This window comes from Phaeoacremonium minimum, assembly GCF_000392275.1.
Source record: "Phaeoacremonium minimum UCRPA7 unplaced genomic scaffold PA7_03_scaffold_350, whole genome shotgun sequence".
Classification (NCBI taxonomy): domain Eukaryota; kingdom Fungi; phylum Ascomycota; class Sordariomycetes; order Togniniales; family Togniniaceae; genus Phaeoacremonium; species Phaeoacremonium minimum.
In genome coordinates, this window is record NW_006921254.1 from 134,284 (window position 1) to 158,614 (window position 24,331).

General features: G+C 49.0%; 4 protein-coding genes across 4 annotated transcripts; 3 read left to right on the top strand and 1 right to left on the bottom strand.

Annotated features, from left to right (window-relative positions):
- Positions 1-724: 724 nt before the first annotated feature.
- UCRPA7_4547 (putative lipase 1 precursor protein) lies at positions 725-1,819 on the top strand (the record flags this gene model as incomplete). The annotated part of the gene is made up of 1 exon (XM_007917099.1): positions 725-1,819. The coding sequence occupies one exon, from the start codon at positions 725-727 to the stop codon at positions 1,817-1,819; it is 1,095 nt and encodes a 364-aa protein (XP_007915290.1).
- Positions 1,820-18,207: 16,388 nt separating this feature from the next.
- On the top strand, positions 18,208-19,563 carry UCRPA7_4548 (putative major facilitator superfamily protein; the record flags this gene model as incomplete). Its single annotated transcript, XM_007917100.1, has 1 exon — positions 18,208-19,563. One exon carries the CDS (start codon positions 18,208-18,210, stop codon positions 19,561-19,563), a length of 1,356 nt encoding a protein of 451 aa, XP_007915291.1.
- Positions 19,564-19,739: 176 nt separating this feature from the next.
- On the bottom strand, positions 19,740-20,528 carry UCRPA7_4549 (putative c6 zinc finger domain protein; the record flags this gene model as incomplete). Its single annotated transcript, XM_007917101.1, has 1 exon — positions 19,740-20,528. One exon carries the CDS (start codon positions 20,526-20,528, stop codon positions 19,740-19,742), a length of 789 nt encoding a protein of 262 aa, XP_007915292.1.
- Positions 20,529-23,106: 2,578 nt separating this feature from the next.
- On the top strand, positions 23,107-24,226 carry UCRPA7_4550 (putative nuclear pore protein; the record flags this gene model as incomplete). Its single annotated transcript, XM_007917102.1, has 3 exons — positions 23,107-23,722; positions 23,779-24,009; positions 24,162-24,226. The coding sequence occupies 3 exons, from the start codon at positions 23,107-23,109 to the stop codon at positions 24,224-24,226; spliced, it is 912 nt and encodes a 303-aa protein (XP_007915293.1).
- Between the last annotated feature and the right edge of the window lie 105 nt (positions 24,227-24,331).

A 24,331-nucleotide genomic window follows, 5' to 3' on the forward strand; every position in this document is an offset into this window, starting at 1 on the left:
TAGTCATCAGGTTCGCGATATGTTCCGCCAACGACTTACAAATTTGACCGGTGGTATAGTTTGGCCAATCACACTTTCTCCCAATGCGCAACAGGGCAAAGCGTCTACTGAAAGCGAAAGGTGGTTAGCGTAGGTGGGCACCCGGCATCCGGACTTAACGGAGACCAGAATAGAATGTCATCCCCCTTTTGGCCCGGTCCAACTAGTTTTCCGGCGGCTTTTGACATGAGATTGATGAAATCTACGTCATGGCATCTTTCGAACTATTTGGTGCTAGAGCCACTGCTGTTGAAATAGTTCCGACGTATGGTTAGCTTCATATTGTGCTTTGATTTTGTCTCCACGCGGTTTGTCTACGCCCCCGAACTAACCTGATTTCGCTTCAGGATTCAACTCCAGTCTCTAGCTTCAAGCCTTGATGATGACTTCGGAGTAGGAAACGATGTCAGTCCGAAACCGGCCAATTCTTCAAAATGTGACTATATAATAAGCCATATCACCAATGTTCACCCTGCAGTCGGCATCGTGTCATCCGTCACTCTTCAGCTTCCCAGCCATGGCAAAATTGTTCAAAACTTTGTTGGCCCTTGGGAGCCTCTTCGCTATGTCTTCATCAAAGCCAACTTTATCTCGAGCCGTTGAGCGCAGATGTCTCACTAATTCAACTGGACCATTACCTCCATCTCAGGACCCGTTCTACACGGCTCCCCCAGCATTTGAGACCATGAAGCCGGGAACTGTCCTGCGTATCCGCAGCGTGCCGGGTAATCTGACGTCTGTGATTGGAAACTGCTCGGCGGCCTACCATATCCTATACCGTACGACCAATGCTCTGTTCCAGCCTTCATGGGCAGTTACCACCCTTTACATTCCAGAGCATTCAGCGGGCAAATCACTGCTGTCTTATCAGTATCCCTACAACTCACCTGACCTCGATCATAGTCCTAGCTACGACTTCTATTTTGAGCCCTCCGGTGATGTTGGCGAAGCACTCGGACTGGGATTATACGTGAGCGTCCCGGATCATGAGGGACCGTTAGCCGCGGATGGTGCCACTCTTGGTCAAGGTCTTGCAACTTTAGACTCCGTGCGTGCAGTCCTCTCCACAGGCTTTGGGCTTTCAAGCAACGCACGGTATGCCATGTGGGGATACTCCGGCGGTGCATTGGCCAGTGAATGGGCTGCTGAGTTACAAGAGCAGTACGCTCCAGAGCTCAGCTTCAGCGGTACCGCGCTTGGTGGAACGCCTCCAAACATCACCAATGTCTGGGACTCGGTCAACGGCACTCCTTTTGCTGGTATGATCGCTCTGGCATCCATTGGAGTCACACAGCAGTTTCCGGATGCACATAAATACCTAATAAGTCAGCTCAAGCCTGAAGGAGAGTACAACAGGACCACTTATATGAGTGCGGCAAAGATGGGCGCATACGAAGGTTTTGCGACTTTCGCAGGCCAAGACATGTGGGATTATTTTATCAATGGACGAGCTGTGCTGGGTGCTCCGGTCATTCAGCGGGTTCTTGATGACAATTTCTATATGAGCTACCATGGAGTGCCTAAGATGCGACTGTTCATGTATCACGCTATCCACGATCAAGTCGCTCGAATCGAGCTGACCGACAACCTCGTCGCTAGGTATTGTGGCGTTCACACAAACATTCACTATGAGCGCAATACCATTGGAGATCACGTTGGTGAGATGACAAATGGTCAGCCGAGAGCTCTTGCTTGGCTGAGTGGCGTTCTCGATGGTACAAATACAGCCTCGAGTAGCGGATGCACGATCATGAACGTTACTGTTGGAGAATCTTCTTGAGAAAATATCTAAGATTCAATCAAGGTTGCGCTAATCTTTTTCATCTCGACTTTTGTTCTCATAAGAATGCTGGCATGGAGGGTGAAGCCGAATTGCACATGGCATCTGGATAACAAATGTTAGATCAGCAAGGGTATCATTGCCTCTTCAAAGGGAGGTGACTACCTTCACAAAGCTGGTAGATCTTTAGTAATGAATAGAGGCTTTGAGACACCAATAGTGTCATAACTCTCATCATTTAGTACTGCGGCTGCTGAGGGATTAACGTTTATGACCCTGGCCAGAGAGTAGAGCCGGCAGATAGAAGCTGGAGTGGAAAGCCATTTGTACGTAAGACTTTACCCGAATACCAGGAATCTATTGTGTGTGTGATTCCTCTATGCAACCCTTGCCAGTTTCCCGGTCATCGTTGCAATATTAGAATGAGAATGCAGTGGACGCTTATGGCAACGAATGAGGTACGAATCTGGGTGCCTAACGGCGCAATCCTACCCAGACCACCTCTCCGCTTCCCCAGGTCTACCAGGATACCCAGCCGATAGTGCCTGGCAACAGTTCACTTGAACCAGGATTCCCGACGTCTTCATTTGCGGTGGGCTTGCCGGGCTTGCATCGATGTTGGCTGCAAGCACTTTTATTGCTCACACCTTGCAGTGCATGGTAATATCTGATAAGTGAGGGGTAAGAGTCTCATTGAAGTCAATTCGTTGTTCAACTTCTTGGTTCTGTGACTTATAGAGAGCGCATTGTTATAGTATGTAGTGAATGCAGGTCGCATGCTTACCCACCCACTCCTACAACCCTCAAATGCGGATTGTGCATGGCACTGCTTCGAGAAGTTTGGTACCGTACATCTTGCTGACACATAAAATTCTCCAACACTCTTTGAACCCGAAAAAAGTCGTAGATAGAATCCGAGGCTATTTAAAGATCTGCTTATAAAGTTTCACGCGTTGCGACGTTGGGCCTGGCCCTGGCACGGCATCCTTCACGTACAACACAACTTTTTGAAGCTCGTCGCCATGGTCACTGCTCTGATTTTTTTATCGGTTCTTACCTTAGTGGCCGGAAGCGTTACTATCAACTTCCCCTTTGAGGAGATTCAACTTGAAGAAGATGTCGCCACTAGCTTACCTGGCATTGCCTTTGGCAACTCATCTTCAGTCCCAAATGTCTATGCTGGCCCTCCATGCAAATTAGAGCCTGGTGATGACGGTTGGCCGACATTCCATGAATGGGCACGCTTCAATCAATCTCTAGGGGGCCGTCTGCTACACCCTTTCCCTGCGGAATCCGTGTGCTACTCAGGACCACATTACAACGAGACTCAGTGCAATTTTCTTTTGGGGCCAGTAAACACCACTCGTTTTTATCTAAACGATCCTCTCGCAGTTCTTACTCAATGGGCTGAAGGAGACACCTGCCCAGCGACTCTAAATCCTGAAGATAATTGCAACAGAGGAGGATACCCGTTTTACGTAGTTAATGCTACAACGGTGAAGGACATTCAATTGGCCATCAACTTCGCAAGAAACAAGAATATCCGGTTGAACATAAAGTAATCGAAGACTCAGTTGCTAGAAAAGTGCTATCAGTGGCGCCATAAGAAGCACTGGACACTAACTCGGTGATAGGAATACTGGACATGATTTCGTGGGAAGATCAACTGGTCGCGCATCTTTGAGCGTCTGGACTCATTACCTTAAAGACCTCGAAGTATTGTCTGATTATAGCATCGGAGAGTATCATGGATTAGCTGTAAAGATTGGGGCGGGTGTCGAGGCTTTTGAATGCTATAACGCCATGGTAGCGAACAACATAACATTTGTCGCCCCTGGAGACTATTCTGTTGGAGCTGCCGGTGGATGGCTTGCTGGTGGTGGGCATTCGGGGCTAACATCCTATTATGAACTTGGTTCTGACCAAGCATTATCAATCAATGTCATAACTGCAAATGGCACTTTACTGACAGCGGACGTGAACACAAATCAGGATCTTTTCTTTGCTTTAAGAGGTGGTGGTGGTAGTAAGTTAACATCCCACTTTGCTATCGGTTCCCAACTCCAAACGAGACTTATATCACTGACATAATCTTCAGGCACCTACGGGATTGTGACTTCGGCGATATTCAGAGCCTATCCTGGCTCATTAGATAGTGGCTTCGCATCCTACTCTCTGTCCGTAGGACCTGTGAAGCCAGGAGACTCATCAAACGGAGTATTTCAGACCGAACCACCTGTCAATGTTAGTAACATCGAGACCTTTTGGCAAGCTTACAGCTTGTTCTTGGTGTTTGGGGAGAAGGTATGCGATGCCGGCGGTCTTTCATTTGGTTACCTCACCAATCTGGGAAACCAGAGCTATCTTCTAACGAGCAGTATTATTGTGCCTGGGATGGACGCCACTGGCATAAGCGGCTTCATAAACCCACTCATATCTTCATTTCGCTCTATCGGGATCAATATAAGTGACCCAGCAGCATTTGCCATACCCTATGCGTCGATAGGAAACGGTGCAGGCGATGTGCCCTTCAACACGTTATTCGCGTCACGGCTATTTCCCCGAGCCAATTGGGATGACAAAGCGCTTTTTAATACTACAGTTTCCGTCATACGTGAGGCGGTTGAGGCAGGGCTTCCGTTCAACGGCATCAATTACTCGCCAACGATCGCGATCGCAGGTTATCCGGGCAATAATGCGGTTAATCCTGCTTTTCGTCAGACACTAATGCATGCAACCGTCTACGCGCCTGGCCCAATAACAGCTCAATCGCCGCAGGATTTCCTGGAACGTCATCAGCTGCTTGATAGCTACATGGAAAAGATTCGAGCGGTGACCCCTGGAGCTGGAGCCTATATTAACGAAGCTGATGTACTAGAGCCAGACTGGCAACAGAGCTTTTTCGGGACCAATTATAAGCGGCTTCTTGAGATCAAAAAGGAGGTAGATCCATGGGGTCTGTTCTGGGCTCCAACAACAGTTGGCAGTGAGGCTTGGCATGTGGTGACTCTCGACGGATTGCCTACTCAGAACGGCCCACTTTGCAGAACTCGTCCCGCTTGAACAGATTCTTTATTCGTTTTCTGCCTTGAATGTGCACAAAAATAGGCTCGATTAGACAAACACACCCTTGAAAGTTTTGTTACTATTTGTAGGTGACTAGATCCATGCCCGTAATTGAGAAGCACAATTGGGGATTACATGTTTGTCCATCTCTGTGCTGCCAAGGTTAATCAGCTTGTGCAGCGATAGATGATTCCATTAGGCCGATTTAGAGTCAGATTTCCCGAGCTGAAATGCATTATGAATCCGTCAGCAGCATGATCCTGCAGACATCACCTTGCAGACGTAGGATTTAAGGTGAATCTAACTTTTACAGCCACCTATATCGAGCTTAACGCTTATCTGCGGCCGCGATATGCCTGTAGTTGCATGCACTCACTTTCTTCCAACTACTAAAACTTTCAGCTTTCGTTCTTGAACCATTGATACGATAAGCTCCTATCAGATCTACCCGAGTGGATTGCGACATCAGCACTTGACTAAGAAGGATTGGAACCAAAGCATCAATGGACACGAGAGACTGCATTCGGATTAGATCTACTGCGCTGATGCCCCGCGTGTGCTTATCTCGAAGGTATTTTACAAAGCGTAGATACCCATACGGACGTACAGTGTCTTGTGTACTGCCTTAGCCTGTAGCTATCTATGACGGCCAGTGACGATCTGTAAGACCACTTGAATGCAAGCTGTCTTTTTTATGCGGTGAATCTTCTGTCATTGTCTGAGTACAACCACATTTCCAAATTGTTGACGCCCGAACAACCTTCCTGAAAGTCATGCCCATCGTTCCCTGAATATCTACACCATGTCGCCTTTCTCTGAAGCGTCTGAATCTCAGGTGAGTTTTTGGTTTTGGTATGTGCCTGCAGTGTATTAAAGTTGCCTCTCAGGTTAAATTCGACCTACAGCTCAACGGCGCCGATACTGCAGCGAATATTAGAAATACAGAGCCTATTGCCGTATGCGGAATTGCATTGAGACTGCCGGGTGGAGTGGCAACGCCGTCTCAGTTTTGGGATCTTCTTGTCAATAAGCAGGATGCACGGGGATTGGTACCGGAATCGCGGTTCAATGTTTCGAGTTATTACTCAAAATCCGGGAAACCTGGTCGCATGAAAACGCAGTATGGCTATTTTCTTGACGATTCGGTTGATGTCGGAGCCCTTGACACAAGTTTCTTTCGTATGCCGCGCTCTGAAGTAGAGCGTGTTGATCCACAACAACGATTGCTCCTCGAGTTGACACGAGAATGCCTTGATAGCGCTGGAGAGGTTGACTATCGTGGCAAGCCAATTGGTACATATATTGGAGCGTTTGGAGAGGACTGGCTGGAAAGTTTTGCCAAAGACAACGAGATCGTTGGACAGTATAAAATAACAGGATACGGAGAGTTCCTGTTGTCAAATCGGATTTCGTATGAGTACGACCTTCAGGGTCCGAGCATGACCATCCGCACAGCATGTTCGTCAGCTCTGATTGGCCTTCACCAGGCTTGCCTCTCTATCCAAAGCGGCGAATGTTCTGCAGCTTTGGTAGGAGGATCAAACCTTATTTTGGCTCCTGGTACTTTCGTCAGCATGTCAGAGCAGGGGGTGTTGTCCCCAACTGGTTCCTGCAGGACTTTTGATGCTGACGCAGACGGCTACGCCCGTGCAGAAGCTGTCAATTTAGTTTATATCAAGAAACTAAGTGATGCTCTGCGTGATGGAAATCCCATCCGCGCAATCATTCGAGGAACATCAAGCAATGCCGATGGTAAAACCCCCAGTCTGACTATGCCGAGTTTCGATAGTCACGAAGCAATGATTAGGAGGGCATATGAGGCTGCTGGAATTTCGAACATTTCCGAGACAGCATTTGTAGAGTGCCATGGAACTGGGACTGCTACTGGTGATCCGATCGAGACGAAGACAATAGGGACCGTCTTTGGAGATGCCGGCGTCTTCATCGGTGCTTGCAAGCCAAACATCGGACATTCCGAAGGTGCATCGGGTATCACTTCTCTCATCAAAGGTATCTTGGCATTGGAACATCGGCATATACCTCCAAATATCAAGTTCAACAAGCCAAATCCTGGGATACCTTTCAAAGAGAAGAATTTAAGAGTGCCTCTAGAGCTAACGCCATGGCCAGCGGATCGGATGGAGCGAGTTTCAATTAACTCTTTTGGCATCGGCGGAGCTAATGCTCACGTTGTTTTGGAGTCTGCGGCAAGCTTTCTTGGCAAAAGAGTCGACCCAAGTATTCGTACAGCACCTGAATCGAGCCACCTAGCACATCTAGTGTTGTTCTCCGCCAACAGCACCGATTCTCTGCGAAGACAAGCAGTAAACACCCGAAAGTATCTCGATGAAAATCCTCATTCCCTTCCCGATGTCGCATATACCCTTGCTTGTCGCAGAATCCATCTACCACAGCGAGCATTCTCCGTTCTCGGCGAAGGAATCGAACCCAATGTATCTTCCTTCGTCAAACTACAAGGTTCAGCAGTGGATTTAGTGTTGGTCTTCACAGGTCAGGGCGCGCAATGGCCGCGTATGGGCATCGAACTCTTTGGAGTCAGCCCAGTGTTCGCCAAATCGATTGATCTTATGAACACTGTCCTTAAGAGCTTGAGTGATGGTCCATCATGGAGTATAATCGACGAGTTGATGCGTTCGGACACTGATAGCCGTGTATACGAGGCGGCTATAGCCCAACCACTGTGCACAGCCATTCAGGTAGCATTAGTAGATGCCTTGACCTCATTCGGTGTTCGACCGTTTGCCGTAATCGGTCACTCATCGGGTGAGATGGCTGCTGCTTATGCTGCAGGCAAGATAAGCCGGCAAGACGCCATCATTGCGGCATATTATCGTGGCCAAGTGTCGGCCCAAGCCACAAGGCCAGGCTCAATGGGGGCCGTGGGTATGGGATGGGCAGACACCGAACCATTTTTAGTCCCAGGAGTGGTCATTGCTTGCGAGAATTCACCATCGAGTGTGACTATTTCTGGTGATAAGAGGCAAGTTGGAGAAGTGTTGGCAGCCATCAAGCAGACAAAGCCGGATGTGCTTGTACGGCCGCTTAAGGTAGATAAAGCCTACCACTCACATCATATGCAAGAAGTCGGCGAGAATTACTTGCGACTAATGAAAAACAAGATTCAAGCCGTTGAACAAGTATCGGCATCCAGTCCAATCTTTTTCTCTTCAGTCACCGGCAAGCAGGTCGATCGGCACGATTCCATGGATGCAGATTATTGGAGATTAAACTTAGAATCGCCTGTACTTTTCGGTTTGGCGACTTCCAATCTTGTCACATACCACAAAACTCAGAGTGCAAATTGCCTCGCCATCCTCGAAGTCGGGCCACATGCAGCATTATCTGGTCCACTGCGTCAGATTTTGGCTCAGAAGGCTATTTCGTACCAGTACACGTCATGCTTGAGACGGCTAGAAGATGCAAGACAGACCTTCATGACTGCAATTGGTCAACTTTGGCAGCATGGTCTTTCAATAGATTTTGCCCGATTGACGAACCGTAAAGGAATCGCTCGCGTGGTCCCAGATTTACCTACATACCCATGGCAACATGATCACTCATATTTGTTTGCATCTCGGACAATCCAGGAGTGGCGTTTCCGGAAATTTCGCAAACATGAACTCCTTGGTGTTAAAGTTCCCGAAAGCAGCGAGAGAGAACCAGTATTTCGAAATGTTCTATGCCTAAACCATGTTTCATGGCTCCGAGACCACAATATAAAGGGCGATGCGATCTTTCCCTGTGCAGGCTATATTGGAATGGCAGGCGAGGCAGCTCGACAGCTCTGCAACGGCGAATTTACTGGCTTTGCTGTACGAGACGTAGTCATCGATATGGCTATGATCTTAACTGAGACGAACTCAGTGGAGATAATCACTAGCTTGCGAAAAGAACGACTCACGGATAGCCTGGAAAGTGCATGGTGGGAGTTTACGATAAGTTCCCACAACGGCTCAACCTGGGCAAAACACTGCACAGGCCATGTCCGCTCCCTGAGTACCCCTGGGTCTGGTAACGAACCGCAAAATGGCGACAACCTTCATCGCAATGTTATTGTCTCGAAATGGTATCAAGCCTTGCGGAGTGTTGGAGCCAATTACGGTCCCTGTTTCCAAGGGCTGGATAGCGTGAGCTGTTCTACTACAGAGCATACTGCCCAGGGCATGGCACTGCACACTGTCTCCGACGACGAAGAGTTTTATCCAATACACCCAACAAAGATAGATTTCTTCCTGCAACTCTTCAGTGTTGCCTCATCGAAAGGTGTCGCTCAACAACTTGATACCATGACTGTGCCGACATCGATTGGCTTCCTCGAGATTTTCAACTGCAGTGATGAAATAAAAATAGATGTGAATGCAACTAAAACACAACGGAATCTTGTGTGTGGTAGCGGCAAAGGTTTTGACGGAGCGGGTAGACTTGTAATGTCTATGACCTCGGGCAAATTGAGCCCTCTGGATACCGACCAAGCCGACCAGATTACTGATCCTCACGCTGGTGCGCGCGTTGTTTGGCAACCTGATGTCGACTGCATGGCAATGTCCAAACTAGTAAGCAGCCACGCAGACCAAGAGGAAATTCTATCTCTACTCCAGGAGCTGAATCTCTTCAACATTCAAACCGCTTTACAGAAGTTGGATGGTGTCAAAACAAGAGATACTCATCTCCAGGCATTCTATAAGTGGATGGAAAAGCAGCCAAAACCAAGTCCGGACTCAGATGCCACGGCCTTGGCGCAAATGATTTCCGGCACTTCTTTTGCTCCTTGTGCAATTGCGATGCAGAAGGTGCTAGAACAAATTGTGCCGATATTCAAAGGCGAGATCGAGCCTTTAGAGGTGCTGATGCCCGACAATGCCCTAGTTGATCTGTATAATATGCTCAACCTAACCGACCGCAAACTTTTGTTTCAAGCTCTGAGCCATTCGAAGCCTAATATGAAAATCCTGGAGATTGGAGCTGGAACTGGCGGCACTACCAGCAAGGTCCTGAGCTGGCTCAAGAATCCAATCACTGGAGCGAAGATGTACGCCAGTTACACCTATACAGACATCTCGGGCGGTTTCTTCACTGCAGCGCAGGAACGCTTCAAGGCATATCCAAACATGATTTTCCAGACACTTGATATTTCTAAAAACCCCCTTGATCAAGGATTTGAAGCGGAGTCGTTTGACCTTATCCTTGCAGCAAATGTCTTACATGCAACTCCCAGTCTGAAATCAACACTAAGCAATGTTCGAGCGTTGCTGAAGCCAGAGGGTAGACTATACATGGAAGAGCTTTGTTGCGAGGTAAAACCGATCAACTTTATCATGGGCATTTTGCCTGGTTGGTGGCTTGGCGTGGACGATGGTCGACCGAATGAACCGTATATATCACCTTCACAGTGGGATGCCGCCCTCATGGGCGCTGGATTTGGTGGATTAGAAGACTTCGCCCTCGACTGCCCAGCGCCAAACCACCTTCTTGCATTCATGGTTGCTAGACCAAAGACTGATCTATACCGACAGAGAGCAATCACCCTTCTCTACGATGAAGCATCCAAAATGATCAAGGAGGAGCTCAAGGCCCTACTTGCCTCTCAAGGATACGATGTCTCACTCACGACACTGGAGCAAGGATTTGTTGGCGGAGATAGAGATGTTATTGCCTTGATTGACATTGTCACACCATTCTTCGACCACATGGGCCAGGAATCTTTTGCAGTCTTTCAAGACATAGTGAGGAGATTATCAAAATCCAAAGTTGGACTGTTCTGGGTGACTCGGTCGTCGCAAGTGCGTTGCCAGGATCCCCGATGGGCTCAAACAATTGGCACCTCGCGCTGTATTCGCAGTGAACTCAGCATGGACTTCGCCACTTGTGAGGTAAATGACCCCAGTTTGCCAAATTTGGTATCTGTTGTGCGAATTTTCCAAAAATTCCAAGCTCGTGCCGAGAGGGACTCTGTTCAGCCTGATTTTGAGTACGCTATTACAAATGGAGTGGTACAAATTCCTAGACTCTATCCTGTTAACGTGATCAACGAGATTGCGGGACACCCCGGCTCCGTTGAGAATGAATCATGCGATCTGATTATCGAGAAATACGGTCGGCTGAACAGTCTAAAGTGGGCCGAGAGACCAAAAGTCAACTTGATGAAGGACGAGATAGCCGTTGAAGCGAAAGCGGTAGGGATGAACTTCAAAGTATATGCATATTCACTCTTTGTCGTTCAATTATTTCAATTGACTCTTTGCTTAGGACGTTCTTATTGCGATGGGAATTGTCGAATCCCCTGAAAAGACTCTCGGACTTGAAGCCGCCGGAGTCGTCCAAGCTGTTGGACCCGAAGTCCAAAGTCTGCGCCCTGGAGACCGCGTTATCGTATTTGGAGGGGGCTGCTTTTCTACTCGTATCGTTATCACCGAGAAGTTATGTGCTCGTATCCCAGATTCGTTGAACTTTGAAGACGCAGCCACCATGCCATGCGTTTTCTCTACAGTTATATATGGTCTCCTTGATATTGGACGACTTGCGAGCGGCCAAAGCGTATTGATACATTCGGCATGTGGAGGTGTAGGACTGGCTGCAATACAGATTTGCAAACTGGCTGGAGCAAAGATCTTCTGCACAGTCGGAAGCCAAGATAAAGTGCGATATCTGGAGTCAACCTGGGGCATCCCGAATGATCGAATCTTCAATTCTCGAGATTCGTCGTTTTTAGACGGAGTGCTCAAGGCGACAGATGGCCAAGGAGTTGACTTGGTTTTGAACTCTTTGTCAGGCGAGCTTTTACATGCTTCTTGGAGTTGCGTTGCAGAGTTTGGTAAAATGATTGAACTCGGGAAGCGTGATCTCATAGGTAATGGCAAGCTTGCAATGAACATTTTTGAGCTAAACCGAAGCTATCACGGTGTCGATTTAGGACATCTTATTAATCTAAAACCAGCTGAGGGAAATAGGTAGAGCCCCTGTCATCAAATTGAATATGGCGGCTCTCAGTCACTGAAGGCTAATCACTCTCTAGACTACTTCGAAAACTCGTTGAGTTACTTGAGCAAGGTCATATCAAACCAATACGCCCTATTAAAACCTTTACCGCGGATGCAGCAGAGGAATGCTTTCGATACATGCAGAAGGGCCAGCACATGGGCAAAATTGTTGTGTCAATGAACATGACTAATAGTGACTTGAGCGCTGTGCGGACTGCCACGGGTCCTATGCTTCATCGAGATGCGTCCTATTTGCTTGTTGGAGGCCTGGGAGGACTCGGCAAGCTAGTTTCGAACTGGATGATTGAACATGGCGCCAAGTCCTTGATCTACCTATCCCGCAGAGCCGGCGAATCAGCAGACGACCAGACTTTCTTCAAAGAGCTTGAAAGTCAGAGTTGTACCGTCACAGTTGTAAAGGGCAGTGTCACGAACATGAGGGATGTAGAACAAGCTCTTGCACAAACAAAAAACCCTATCCGTGGAATATTCAACATGTCCATGGTATTGAGAGACCAAGGGTTTACAAAGATGACTTACGACGAATGGACGAAGGCAGTGCAACCCAAAGTCCAGGGCACATGGAATCTTCACCGTGCATGTGTCGCCAGCAACATAGACCTGGACCACTTTATCCTCTTCAGCTCATTATCTGGTATCATTGGTCAACGAGGACAGGCCAATTACGCCGGTGCAAACACCTTCCTGGACGCATTTGTGCAATACCGCCAGAATCTGGGATTGCCAGCCGCGGTGATAAATATTGGTGCTCTCCTCGATCATGGCTACGTTGCGGAAAGCCCGGAACTGATGGAGGCGATGAGAACTCAGGGGTTTTATGGTATCAAGACACCGCAATTACTTGACTCGATTGCTGCGGTCATGCTCTCCAGCGCTCCTTTAGAAAAGAGGTCCGTTGTTTTCGTCAATCCGTCGCAGCTTGTGATCGGTCTTCGAAGTGTCACATCATTGTCTGATCCCTCCAACCGTGTTGTTTGGAAGACTGACCGCCGAATGCTACTCTACTTCAATGATGAACCGGTCTCAATGACTGCAAAAACCACTTCAGCAACCTCATCCAAACTTGTATCGTTCTTGAGTAGGGCAAGACTTGCGCCCGCCGAGCTCCAGTCGCCAGAGGCATCAGTATTTCTAGCCCAACAAATTTACCTTCAGCTTTTCAGACTGCTCTTAAAGCCTGCGGACAATGAGGAAGACATCGACGTGGATGTTTCACTGCAGGACGCTGGGCTAGATAGCCTTGTTGCGGTTGAGATGCGTAGCTGGTGGAAATCGGTTTTTCCTTTCGATATCAGTGTGCTTGAAATGCTAAGCATGAGAACGCTGCTGGCTTTAGGCGAGAGAGCCGCTCAAGGGTTGCGAGAAACTTTTGTGCCACAAGTCGAGGACGGAGTAACGGACGGAGAAAAGCACGATACGGAAGGTTATATTCGAACAAAGATGCCTTAGTTTAAGATACAAGATTTCTTAATCAATACTAGCATCTACTCACTTTCTTGAAATACTAACTGCCCCATATCCTTGATGATGGAGCATGCAATGTCTTGGACGCAATGTTGTGGCTTAAGTCTTGGATTAAATCAACGCTTGACACTTATTCGGTGAAGCCTGTGATCATAATCGGCGTGTACCTTATCAGCCAAAATATAGGTAGTACAACCTACTGAAATCCCCGGTACTCTGAATATCTTGACTGTGCTGCTACTCTTGAAGCAAATGGTCACTGCAGGCAAGAGTTTGTCACCGAGATAGATTGTTAACTAGGCCCTTCATTTCACTCCTCCCCCGAGGTAACAACTGTTAGTTCGGCACGCGTATCACTACCTTCTCATCGAGAGGTGACCACCTTGGTAAAGTTGGTAGACTCAAGGTAATAACCAGATTATTCGAGATCTTGATGAGCATTACGATACACAAAATTGAGTATCTTCACTACTTCAAGAATTCGCGTGTATTACCCTGGCAGAGGAGTAGGACTTGAGTTGGCCGTCAGTCTGCCAGAATTTTGGCTTTGAGAGCGGACCAGGAGACACCCCCTGGCCTAGCAAGAGTCATAAAAAATTATCAGATAACATCGTCTACTGTAGAACAAAAACAGTGCTGCAGATCATACGGACCAGTTGGCCTTATCTTTTTAGGTTTTAGGTCTAGGCGTCAATGGTGCTAGACCCCCTTTTCTTAGCTCGCGGCACGGATTACGTTTCCCGCGCCTAAGATGAACAAGGCCTGCATTAGTTAAGAGAGAATTGTGCCTTTTCGACATAATATTGGCGTTTGCAGAGCACCACAGACATCTCCATGGAGCTCGGTAGGAGATGCATGCATTTGTATGCTTTGTCTACTGATAACCTTCTTACGATGGAGTTGCCTTCGAAGTGCGAAAACTTACATGTTGGACGCGAATTTCATTTCTAGACTAATTACTAAGCTAATTCAAGAGGGATATAGTTGATACTGGAAATTCTATCAGGAATGACCCTTCCGTGTTCCAAGGTGGATACCGTCGCACTAAGGCATAAAGAGTGCTCCGCTTGAACCCCATGCATGGGGGAAACCTGGGGAAATTCCAAGACTAGAAAAAAAGAGTGAACAATCGTACCTTGTCGTAGACATGCATGCTACACTCACCACGGGATTTCTTGTGATTTATTCACGTCTAAAGCCATGGGCTTTTTCATGCTTATACCTTGTTCGGAAAAACCTTGAAGATTTTATGTTGTCGGGTTTCTACGTAACCTGCTTGACCATGCAGTTGTCACCTAAGCAAATCCTTTTCTGCGGGTATCATGTGTAACGTCCTCGGTCTCATTTTTGGCGCGAATTTTGCTAGGTAGACCTTCCCTTGGTAGCTGAAATCTGCTCCTACTCCTTGTTCTATGTTAACGCCTAACAAAGCATACCTTTTTTTGTTGAAACATTTAGAATATTTACTTGGGTTCCCCGGCTTCCCTAGAAGACGGGGGTGGAAATCTTTAGCCTAGCTAAGGATCTTCGCACCATATGGTCCAATCAAAGGGCTGAATGAACTAGAGAAGTGGCATTGCATGCAGCCATGACTCAATTTGGAATGGAAGTGGCTTTGATTGCATTAAAGTCAGATCAGAACCAGTGCCTTGGTTTCGCATCGTTTGAGAAAGTTGGAAAGAAGTCCTGTCGTGGCATCTCGTTTGCATCACACCAACCGTAATATGCTAATTTTGTTGCTCTACTACTGGTGATGAAGGACCTGCACTTTTTGCTTGGTGTGTTCCTCCATCGCTTGATGTAGTGTCAAATTGTGGCTTGCACCATAGCTCCCTGTCACCATCCCGGAAATGGTGGGCTATTAGCTTAGAAAATTCCACGGCCGCACTGATACGATCTGCAAATCATACATATATTCATCCCGTTCACTCTGGATCCTTCTCACTTCCCTGACGACGATTCATAGAGAGCACGGCCATGATCCATAGGAAGACTAGATGGCCGACGAATCTCGAGTTCTCACCGTCTTGGTGGCTGATAGCATTCTGTTCTGGTTCTTGATCTTATTCCTCGCGGTAAGGCTTTGGGTCCGCTTTGGTATTCTCAGGAGCTTCGATTGGGATGATGGTACGTTCATAGTTTCAAAATAACACCCTTATTTTCCGTTGTTGACTTTACGTATCAAAGGACTCGTCTGTCTGAGTGCGGTATGTAATGAAGCTGTTTCCAAAGCGATGGCATCTTTCTGATTGCAACAGACTCTTCTGGTCGCACTATTAGCATCGATGATGACAAGTACGCGCGTTCTTCGAGTTGCGATCGCACCTATTATACTTATGCTGACGAGTTAGTGACCAATTATGGACTAGGAAGGCATCGCGACAATGTCAGAGATGATCAGTATCTCGTGTTTGCTAAGGTACCTGAATTGAGAACTGAAAACACCGCATGAGCCGTAACTGATTAGAATCACAAGCTTAACATGGTCATCGCTTGCTGTTATATCTGGGGCTTTGTAACCGCTAAGATGTCCTTTGCGTTTCTGTATTTCAAGGTCTTACCTGATCGAGGTTACAAGAGGTTCAACAGGGTCCTACTCGGTTTCCTTCTTGTTCAAGGTATTGAAGAAACCTGTGTTGTTCTTTTACAATGCAAGCCAATTCGAAAAGCATGGACGCCAGGACTCGATGGCAAATGTCTGAATCTTACCATCTTTTACTATGCAGTTGTAAGTCCCCATCTACCAATGATCTAGTCAGTGATTTGACAGTTCCAATAGTTTGCAATCAAATTGATCACCGACCTAATCCTCTTCATCGAACCCATCCCGGTGATGTGGAAATTGCAACTACCAACAGCTAAGCGGATCGGTCTCGTGGCCATGCTCTCCCTAGGTCTCTTGTTCGTCGCTAAGTATCTATGCCAATGCGTCGAAAGTCATAACTGATTAAACGTGTAGTGTATGCATTATATCTATCATTCGAGTGACTTATGTCAATTTCTCGTCAACAGATACCACTTGTAAGTGTCGCTGTTTTCCTCGTTAACCTCAAAGCTTTTCATAGTGTATTCTCATACCTCACATTCTAACTTCTATATAGACTCAGTCACTAGTTCTATGGTCTGGTCAGGGGTGGAGGTCACCGCCCTGCTCATCTGTTCCTGCATTCCATCCCTGCGACCGGCAGTCAAACAGTTCCCATCGATCAACCGCGCGCTCGGTCTCTCCTCCTCCGATCATAGCTCTGGCAGGTACTACGGAAACTCAGGCTCCAAAGGAGTTTCCATTGCCCTTACAAGCCGGCCCAAAGACAAATACATCCAATCTCAACGCGCCAACAGCCATCACAGCCGAGTTCATACAGCACATTTTGGGATCACGAGCACAGTCGCCCCGAAAGCCATCTCCAGCAGCGCCGCGAGTACCGATGAAATATTCCCGCATGATGTTGACAAACATGGTGGCATTTTGGTTACACATGACATTGCTATGGCTGAGGAAAGGCGAGAAATTTTCACGGCCGACGATTCGATGTCGGTGACGAGCGAAGACTCGATCACCAGGCCAAAGCCGGCGAGTTTATCTCACAAAAAGAGCGAAAATATGAGTTGGCTATCAGGGCAGTGAATCAGCCATCTGACGCGTGGCAGTCGGTCGTGTGGATTGGAAGTACAATGCTAGTTAGTAGATATCGGTAGTGTATATGGTAGGTCTTGATAATGCTTCAGCTAAGGTTATTTATTTCTTGATCATATGTCTTGGCCGCCTTCCTCTCAGCTGTCAGCAGTTCCAATATTGAGCCCTTCAATGCCTCCCGCAATGGTGAACATTCTATGCCCAGGCTTTTCTCGGCTTTGTGGCTGTTTATGGAGAATACCTCGTGAATCTCACAAACATCCTTTATTCGTTCAGGACGCGGTGTCCACGCCGGAAGATAAAAATAAACCCTGCGAGGTTGGACCTACATTTATCCCATGAAAACCTCCGCGGCCACATTTGGCCTTAAATAGGAAGACATCCACCTACATTTCTTCGCATGAGATTGCGGGATGGAACTGTCTTTCTTCCTCTGATAAATGGTCCGCGTCTACCTGTAATCGAGCCAAAAGTCCACGATAGCCGCGCGCGCTTCCTTTTTCCACCGATCCTCGTTGCAGTCCTATGGTCTACCTATCGTCCTTAGATGTCATCTTACAATATTAGTAGTATCCGATACTATTAATCATCTTGTCACGTACAATATCGTGTACGATATCGCGCACGATGGCACATCAAGACGCGGTTGCTTCGAATCTGCCAGTGGAATCTACAGAAGCTTCGGTCGATGCTCAGGGGGCGACCTCGGAGAAAACCCCGGCACAGTTCCGGAGGGGGCCGAGGTTCTGGGCCATCTTGTTTGTCCTCGCGCTCGTCAGCCTCCTGACATCTTTGGAAGCCACAGTCACCTCGACCGTTATGCCGTCCGTCGTGGCCGATTTGGGCGGAGGCAACGATTACATCTGGATTTCTAACACCTACTTTCTGACCATGTAAGCCTACCCTCCCGCCTCTCGAGACAGACAGCAGAGAAGCCTATCTAGCTATCGAACCAACTAGGGTAACTAATTTATGTATGTAGGACTGCTTTTTTACCCACATTTGGCCAGGTAGCAAATGTCTTCGGCCGCCGGTGGCCCCTGATAGTATCCACGGCCCTCTTCATGCTTGGGAGCGGTATATGTGGCGGGTGAGTTGCTGTTTCCTCATAATCTTGCATAGATACCTACCTATGGTCCATTGTCTTGCCGGGGAGTCATTGTTCCTCACGGAGCTCAGAGTCTTTGCTGACGAGACGGGCAATGCACAGAGCTACTAGCATGGCCGCGATGATCGGCGGCCGAGCGGTTCAGGGGATTGGAGGCTCGGGCATCGGTGTCCTCTGCGAGATGGTGATCTGTGACCTGGTGCCGCTACGCGAGAGGGGAGCCTACTTGGGCGTAGTGCTTGGCATGGTCGGTCTGGGAGCTGCCCTCGGCCCCCTATTTGGTGGGCTCCTCGTCAGCTACAGCACCTGGCGCTGGGCTTTCTACCTCGCTCTGCCAATTGGTGCTGCTTCGCTGGTGCTGCTGTTTGCCTTCTTGCACGTCAAGTATGACAAGTCTCAGACGCTGGCCACCAAGCTTTCGAGCCTCGACTGGCTGGGCAACGCCGTATTCGTCGGTGGTGCCACCCCAGTGTTGATTGCCCTCAGCTGGGCGGGTGGCCAATATACGTGGTCTTCCTACCAGGTCCTCGTGCCACTCATTGTCGGTCTGGCCACGATGGGTGGCTTTGTCGTGCTCGAGAGTAATGCCCGCCTCGTGCCAAACCCCCTTATGCCCCTTCATCTCTTTGGCCATTCCATCACTGCCATCGTCTTCCTCTTAACCTTTCTCCACGGCATCGTCACCATGTGGGCCTACTTCTTCCTCCCGGTCTACTTCCAGGGTGTTCTTGCCGCGAGCGCCTATCGCTCCGGTATCATGCTCCTCCCCACCATCCTCGCACTCCTCCCGGCCGCCATCCTCGGTGGCGTGCTGCTTACCAAGTTTGGCCGCTACAAGCCCATCCTTGCAGCCTCCTTCGCATTGATTGTCATTGGCTTCGGTCTCTTCTCGATCCTGGATGAGAACTCGAGCACGGGCGCCTGGGTGGGGTTCCAGGTGGTCGAGTCATTCGGCGCGGGCTTCGCCATGGCGGCCCTGCTCCCCGCCCTCCTGGCCCCGCTCACAGACAAAGACACGGCAATGGCGACGAGCACGTGGGGCTTGATGCGCAGCTTCGGCATCATGTGGGGTGTTGCCATCGCCGGCACCATCTTCACCAACCGGGCTGCGCAGCTGGCCGGCTCGGGTGCCATCGGCAGCGACGCAAAGGTGGCCGCCCAGTTCAAGGCCGGCGGAGCGTACGCGGCCGCCGACCCCAAGTTTCTCGACTCGCTCTCGGCACAGACGCGCGCCGAGGTGATCGCTGTACAGAGCAGCGCACTCCAGCGGTCATGGCAGGTCGCTATTGCCTTCGGCGCAGTGGGGCTCATCGCTGCTGCTGTGATGAAGCAGGTACCGCTCAGAAAGGAAAACGACACTGACTTTGGCATGGTCGAGAAGGAGGACAAGCCTATCGAGGAGGAGGCTAAAGGCAAGACAAGGAAGCAGGTCCTAGTGGCTGCGTCGTAATATCGTGCAAGATACGGGTTCTTCCAGAGTCGAATTAGAAAAGAATATCATATGTATTATAGTGATGGCGGCGGGACTGGTTGTTGGCAAAGTGAATCTAACGAAAACCTCGTCTCTTGTTTCTAGGCACATTACCATATGTAGTGTATAGCCTGCCCTAGATGCCAGAATTCCACTCAATCATCAAGAAATCTCATCGAGTCCTGGATACTGGCTCGTATCGACTCTACATACGACTTGCAACCCCGTAGTGACTTGATGTCCTCCTGTGCCATGACAGCCCAAAATAACCGTGATCGGTCTGCATGGGAGAGTATACCTGGGGTGGCAGCTGTGGGTGAGACAGTCGGCTCGCCCGAGAGGCAGTACTCAGCCGGAATCCCCATGCAGCGCTCCAGGGTTCGCATCTGGCCCTGAATGGCATCGAGGATGCCTGTGGCGTATGTCTTTAGCGGCATGTCCTGGAGCGAAGAGATACCACCTATGCGGAGTGCCGACTTGACCTTGACGGACTTGAACGAGTCCGGCGGCATCTTGCAGATAAATTTGTAGATGGTATGGAACAGGAAGTCGAAGAGCCTCATCAATGCAAGGTAGCTCGACAGAGCCAGGAGCACGATCTCTGTGCTAAGCGTATTCTCGCTCTGCACGTGTACCCGACTTGCCGGTACCAAGCTCTGGATAATGTCGATGAAGTCTTTGCAGCACGTTAGGAGCAACGCAGCCGGGTTCTCGGCTTCTTGGCCCGCGCTATCCTCTTTGCAGCCCTGCACGACTTTGAGAGGGTCCGAGAAGTACGCGTCCGCCTCCGCAATGCGCTGGTCCATCTCCTCTCGGAACCGCATCAGCGAACTTGCCGGGTTGGAGCATTGTGGCTGGGTATTCGGGGGGCGGACGCCCTCCCACAGACCGAGGAGCGGATCAATATCCAAATCGAGAAGCGCAGTACTAGAGTCCCGGCCCATGTGGAGCATCGCTTTGAGCTCATCATCTGCACCGAGTAGCCCTTGAATCTGCGATGGACTGGTCAGCTGATCCGCCAGGGCGAGGATGTCTTCGCTCGGCGCAGGGCGTTGGTCGATCGAAGAGGTGCCGAAGAAAGAAGCAGAGTCGTCGCCCGGCGCTCCCCAGAAATCTTGCTGTGGTCCATGAGCCAATAGGTGTCTCTGCCGGTGCGGATGTACCGCGGATAGTTCAGAATGCGTGAGGTCGGATCGTGTAGTGCCGTCTAGCCGGTCCCACGACATGCGTCGTTCTATCCTGCACCGTGACTCCCTTGGAGACGTGCCGGCCGGTGTAGGCTCCGCTGCCATTGCAGGGCCAGGGTCGTCGACCTGGTCTATATCTCGCAATGTCGACAAGCGATGCCGGCCCAGGGGTGAGGAGACACGGGCAGGACTCGCCGCGAGGCCTCTGAGGGCCTTGCTGCCACCATCGACGAGACGCAGCTTGGGCGGTCTTCCGGGATGACCGGGGGCGCCCGTCACGCATCGCGCACCGATGTGGGAGCAGCGGGCGCATGGCGCCATGCTGTTTTCGGCGCGAAGGCACCGTACTCGCTTGGCTCTGCACTGATCACACGCAGAGCGCCTGACTGTCGGCTTGATCATGTCGGTGGGTGTCCTGCCTACCTTAGGTACCTAGCGAGGAGACACGACAAAGCGGTTGCAAAGTGGTTGCAAAGCGAGCGGGCTGAGGCGATGATATTTGGCATGATGGTTGGCCGAGAAAGAAAACCCCCTCGGAGGGTTTGGTAACGTAGCCAATCAGCAAAAATAACGAGCGATTCTACATCCTACCAATAATATCCCGACCTAAGCAAATCAACAGCTCTGTTGTCGCTATCTCCCATTTGTTGACTTGCTTTCCTTATTATTGCTCTAATATAGTCGAATTAAGACAGTTTTATATCTTATTCGAGGCCCTAAAACTTACTCCAATTATCGAAGTAGGGATTTTGGCTGATACAGAAAGCTGAGAAAAACGCCTGTTGGTGCTCAGGAGCTCTTTGCAGGCGGCGACTATTGGCAGTGAAAGAAGTCGCTGCAACCATTGAATATACAAGCTCAGGGTCGGTTATTTCTGCCTATTCTTATCTTGTCAAAAATTTCTCGACAGCAAGTCCAGAAGTCTGGGACATTGGATAATTACAACAAAGTACCGCTCCCAGTCACAAGTATATACAGTCCATTCAGCCAGCCAGCCTGTTCTTCACATAGGGTTGCAACTGTCCAGACAATCTCCTCTAGATGAGCAAGATGGGATCCTGCAGCAACATTCTCTGACCTTATTTTCAACTGGTCTAGTAGCTCTTGGGGCCAGCTGAGGAGTGATGCGGTTCCGACTGGGCCAGGAGCAACTGTATTGACCGTGCACCCATACTTCCAGGAGAAATCGCGAGCCCAACACCGTGTGAAGCTCCCAATCATTCCCTTGCTGTCGGCATATATAGTCGTGTTCGAATCAGGATCTTGGGATGTTGAGCTGCCAATGTTAATGATTCCCTTACTATCACCTACGGGATCACGAATTATAGCTCTTGTGAGGATGAGAGTTTCGCGGCAATTTAGGTTGATTGATTGATCCCAGTCCTTGTGAACCTGAGCATTAGATGCATCCAGTATGTTGCAGATGGAAATTGTTTAGCCCGTGATATGATATTTCTTGCACAACTCGGGAAAGAGCTTAAAGGACCCTTTCCAAGTAGATGGACTTGTCGCTCTTTCTCGGTCTACGAACCATTGGTCAAGGCTACGCTATTGCTATGTATGATATCTTTTCTTTTGCGGCCGCTTTCTAGGCGCCATACATGATCAATAAGGAGTATGGTAATATAGGGACAAACGTTGGATATTTCTATTTTGGCATAACTACTGCTGTTTTTGCTCTAACTCTCCTACGTTCTGGAAACTGGCAGATTCAGCTTGGAACAGATTGATGAGTATTTATCCAATGGTGACAGGGCCTAGAGTACAAACTTGGGAAAGAACAAGAAAACAGCAGCTGAGGTACTGAATGGGGATAGTCAATGAGAGTGACGGCCAATGATGACAGTGGGAGAACAACTTCACTAGAGTATTTCAGAGTTCTAAACGGTGGATTGACAAAGACTTCCCGTTCTTTTACGCATCAAAGACCAGAAAGCCTTCCTTGAAGTTTTATCTTTTATTTGCTAGGTGTGCAGAAAGACTTTCAACAATTGGCAGATCTTGGCGAGCCATTGAGTCACTGCTTTCTACCTTGGTCTAGGCATGTAGGGTATGTGTAAAGTGAGTATCCATAATTATGTGTGAGTGCAAAGACTCATGTACCTTCCCAAGTTGACGAAAGATCACGATCATGATCACGTGGAAGCAGCTGGAGACAAGGGGATATTTGTCTTCTACACCACCTTTCTATATTTACGGCTGCATTCCCATCAGCCCAAACCGTCCGCCTTCACAGAGAGACCATTCTTTTTCTGACCAGCTTCATCTGATCACAATCGAGCCAGACCAAAAGAAATAGCAGTCTCCTGAGAGTTTCCACCCGAAGCTTGCAAGCATGGCTCCGGACACAGTGATTCTCGATGAAGATGGCGACCTCATCCTGATCGTCGGTGGTGACGAAGACCCCGACGTCGTCCCAACAGTCTTCCACATCATGCCAAGTCCACCTACAAGCTTTCAGGTCTGCTCAAGAGCTCTGTCGCGAACATCGCCCGTGTTCAAGGCCATGCTCAATGGTCCTTTCAAAGAATCGCGATCAAACAATACCTTCAACACGAATGACTGGGTTGTTGAGCTGCCCAGTGACAATCCAGAATCATTTGGTGTTCTCCTTCATATCATTCACAGCAACTTCGATGTGGTGCCGAACTCAGTGGACCTACTCCAGCTATTCCAAATCTTGGTGGCTGCAAACAAGTACGACATGGTCCGCATCATCCGACACTTCTTGAGTGTGTGGTTCGATGTCAACAAGCAATGGCTTTGGCCACTTCCTACTGTTCCGGACTTACAGCTCCTGGTTCAGGTTTCATATGAGCTTGGTGTGGAAAGCATATTCCGAGAGGCAGTCATCAGCCTAGCCCTACATTGCGAACTCAAAGATGGAGAAGCAGACAAGAACAGCTGGTTCATCTGGGACACGCTGTACTTTCGCCCACCTTCTTTGAAGTGTAAGTCTTCGAATCAACATCTCCAAAGTGTGAACGCTGATCAAATGTGCAAATAGGGACTGTCGCGTGCATCCGCGAACAAGCCGCTCGTTACGCACTGTCCGTGTTCCAGAGATATGCAGAGACCAGAGACGCTGATCTTCTTGACTGCCATGTTAATCATTGCCCGGCACATGCGCTTTTCCGTCGCTACGTAAAGAAACGGTCCTTCTTTTGCGGTTTCGCGTTGATGAATACATACACTGGGAGCTTCGAAGACTTGATGGACGAGCTACACACCTTGGAGCGTAAGAGGCTCAATGGGGACTGCAGGAGGCTTGATAGATCCAAGATCTGCGAAGGAAATGCTAAGCTTATCAAAGAGCTTCATACCCGGCGAAATCACGAGGATATTGTTCACATGTCTAAGCAACGGGAAAAATACGGCATCAAAGGACAGAGTATGAGAAGATGAACGATGACGGTGACAGTGAAGAGGATGATGGCTTGGGCTTCGGTTGGTAGTGAGGATGGGCTGCAGATCTGGAGGTGGAGAGCCCACTACAATTTGACCAGACCACAGAGGAGGCATCGTCGTCAATTCGTCTGCGGCTGCTACATCACAAAACA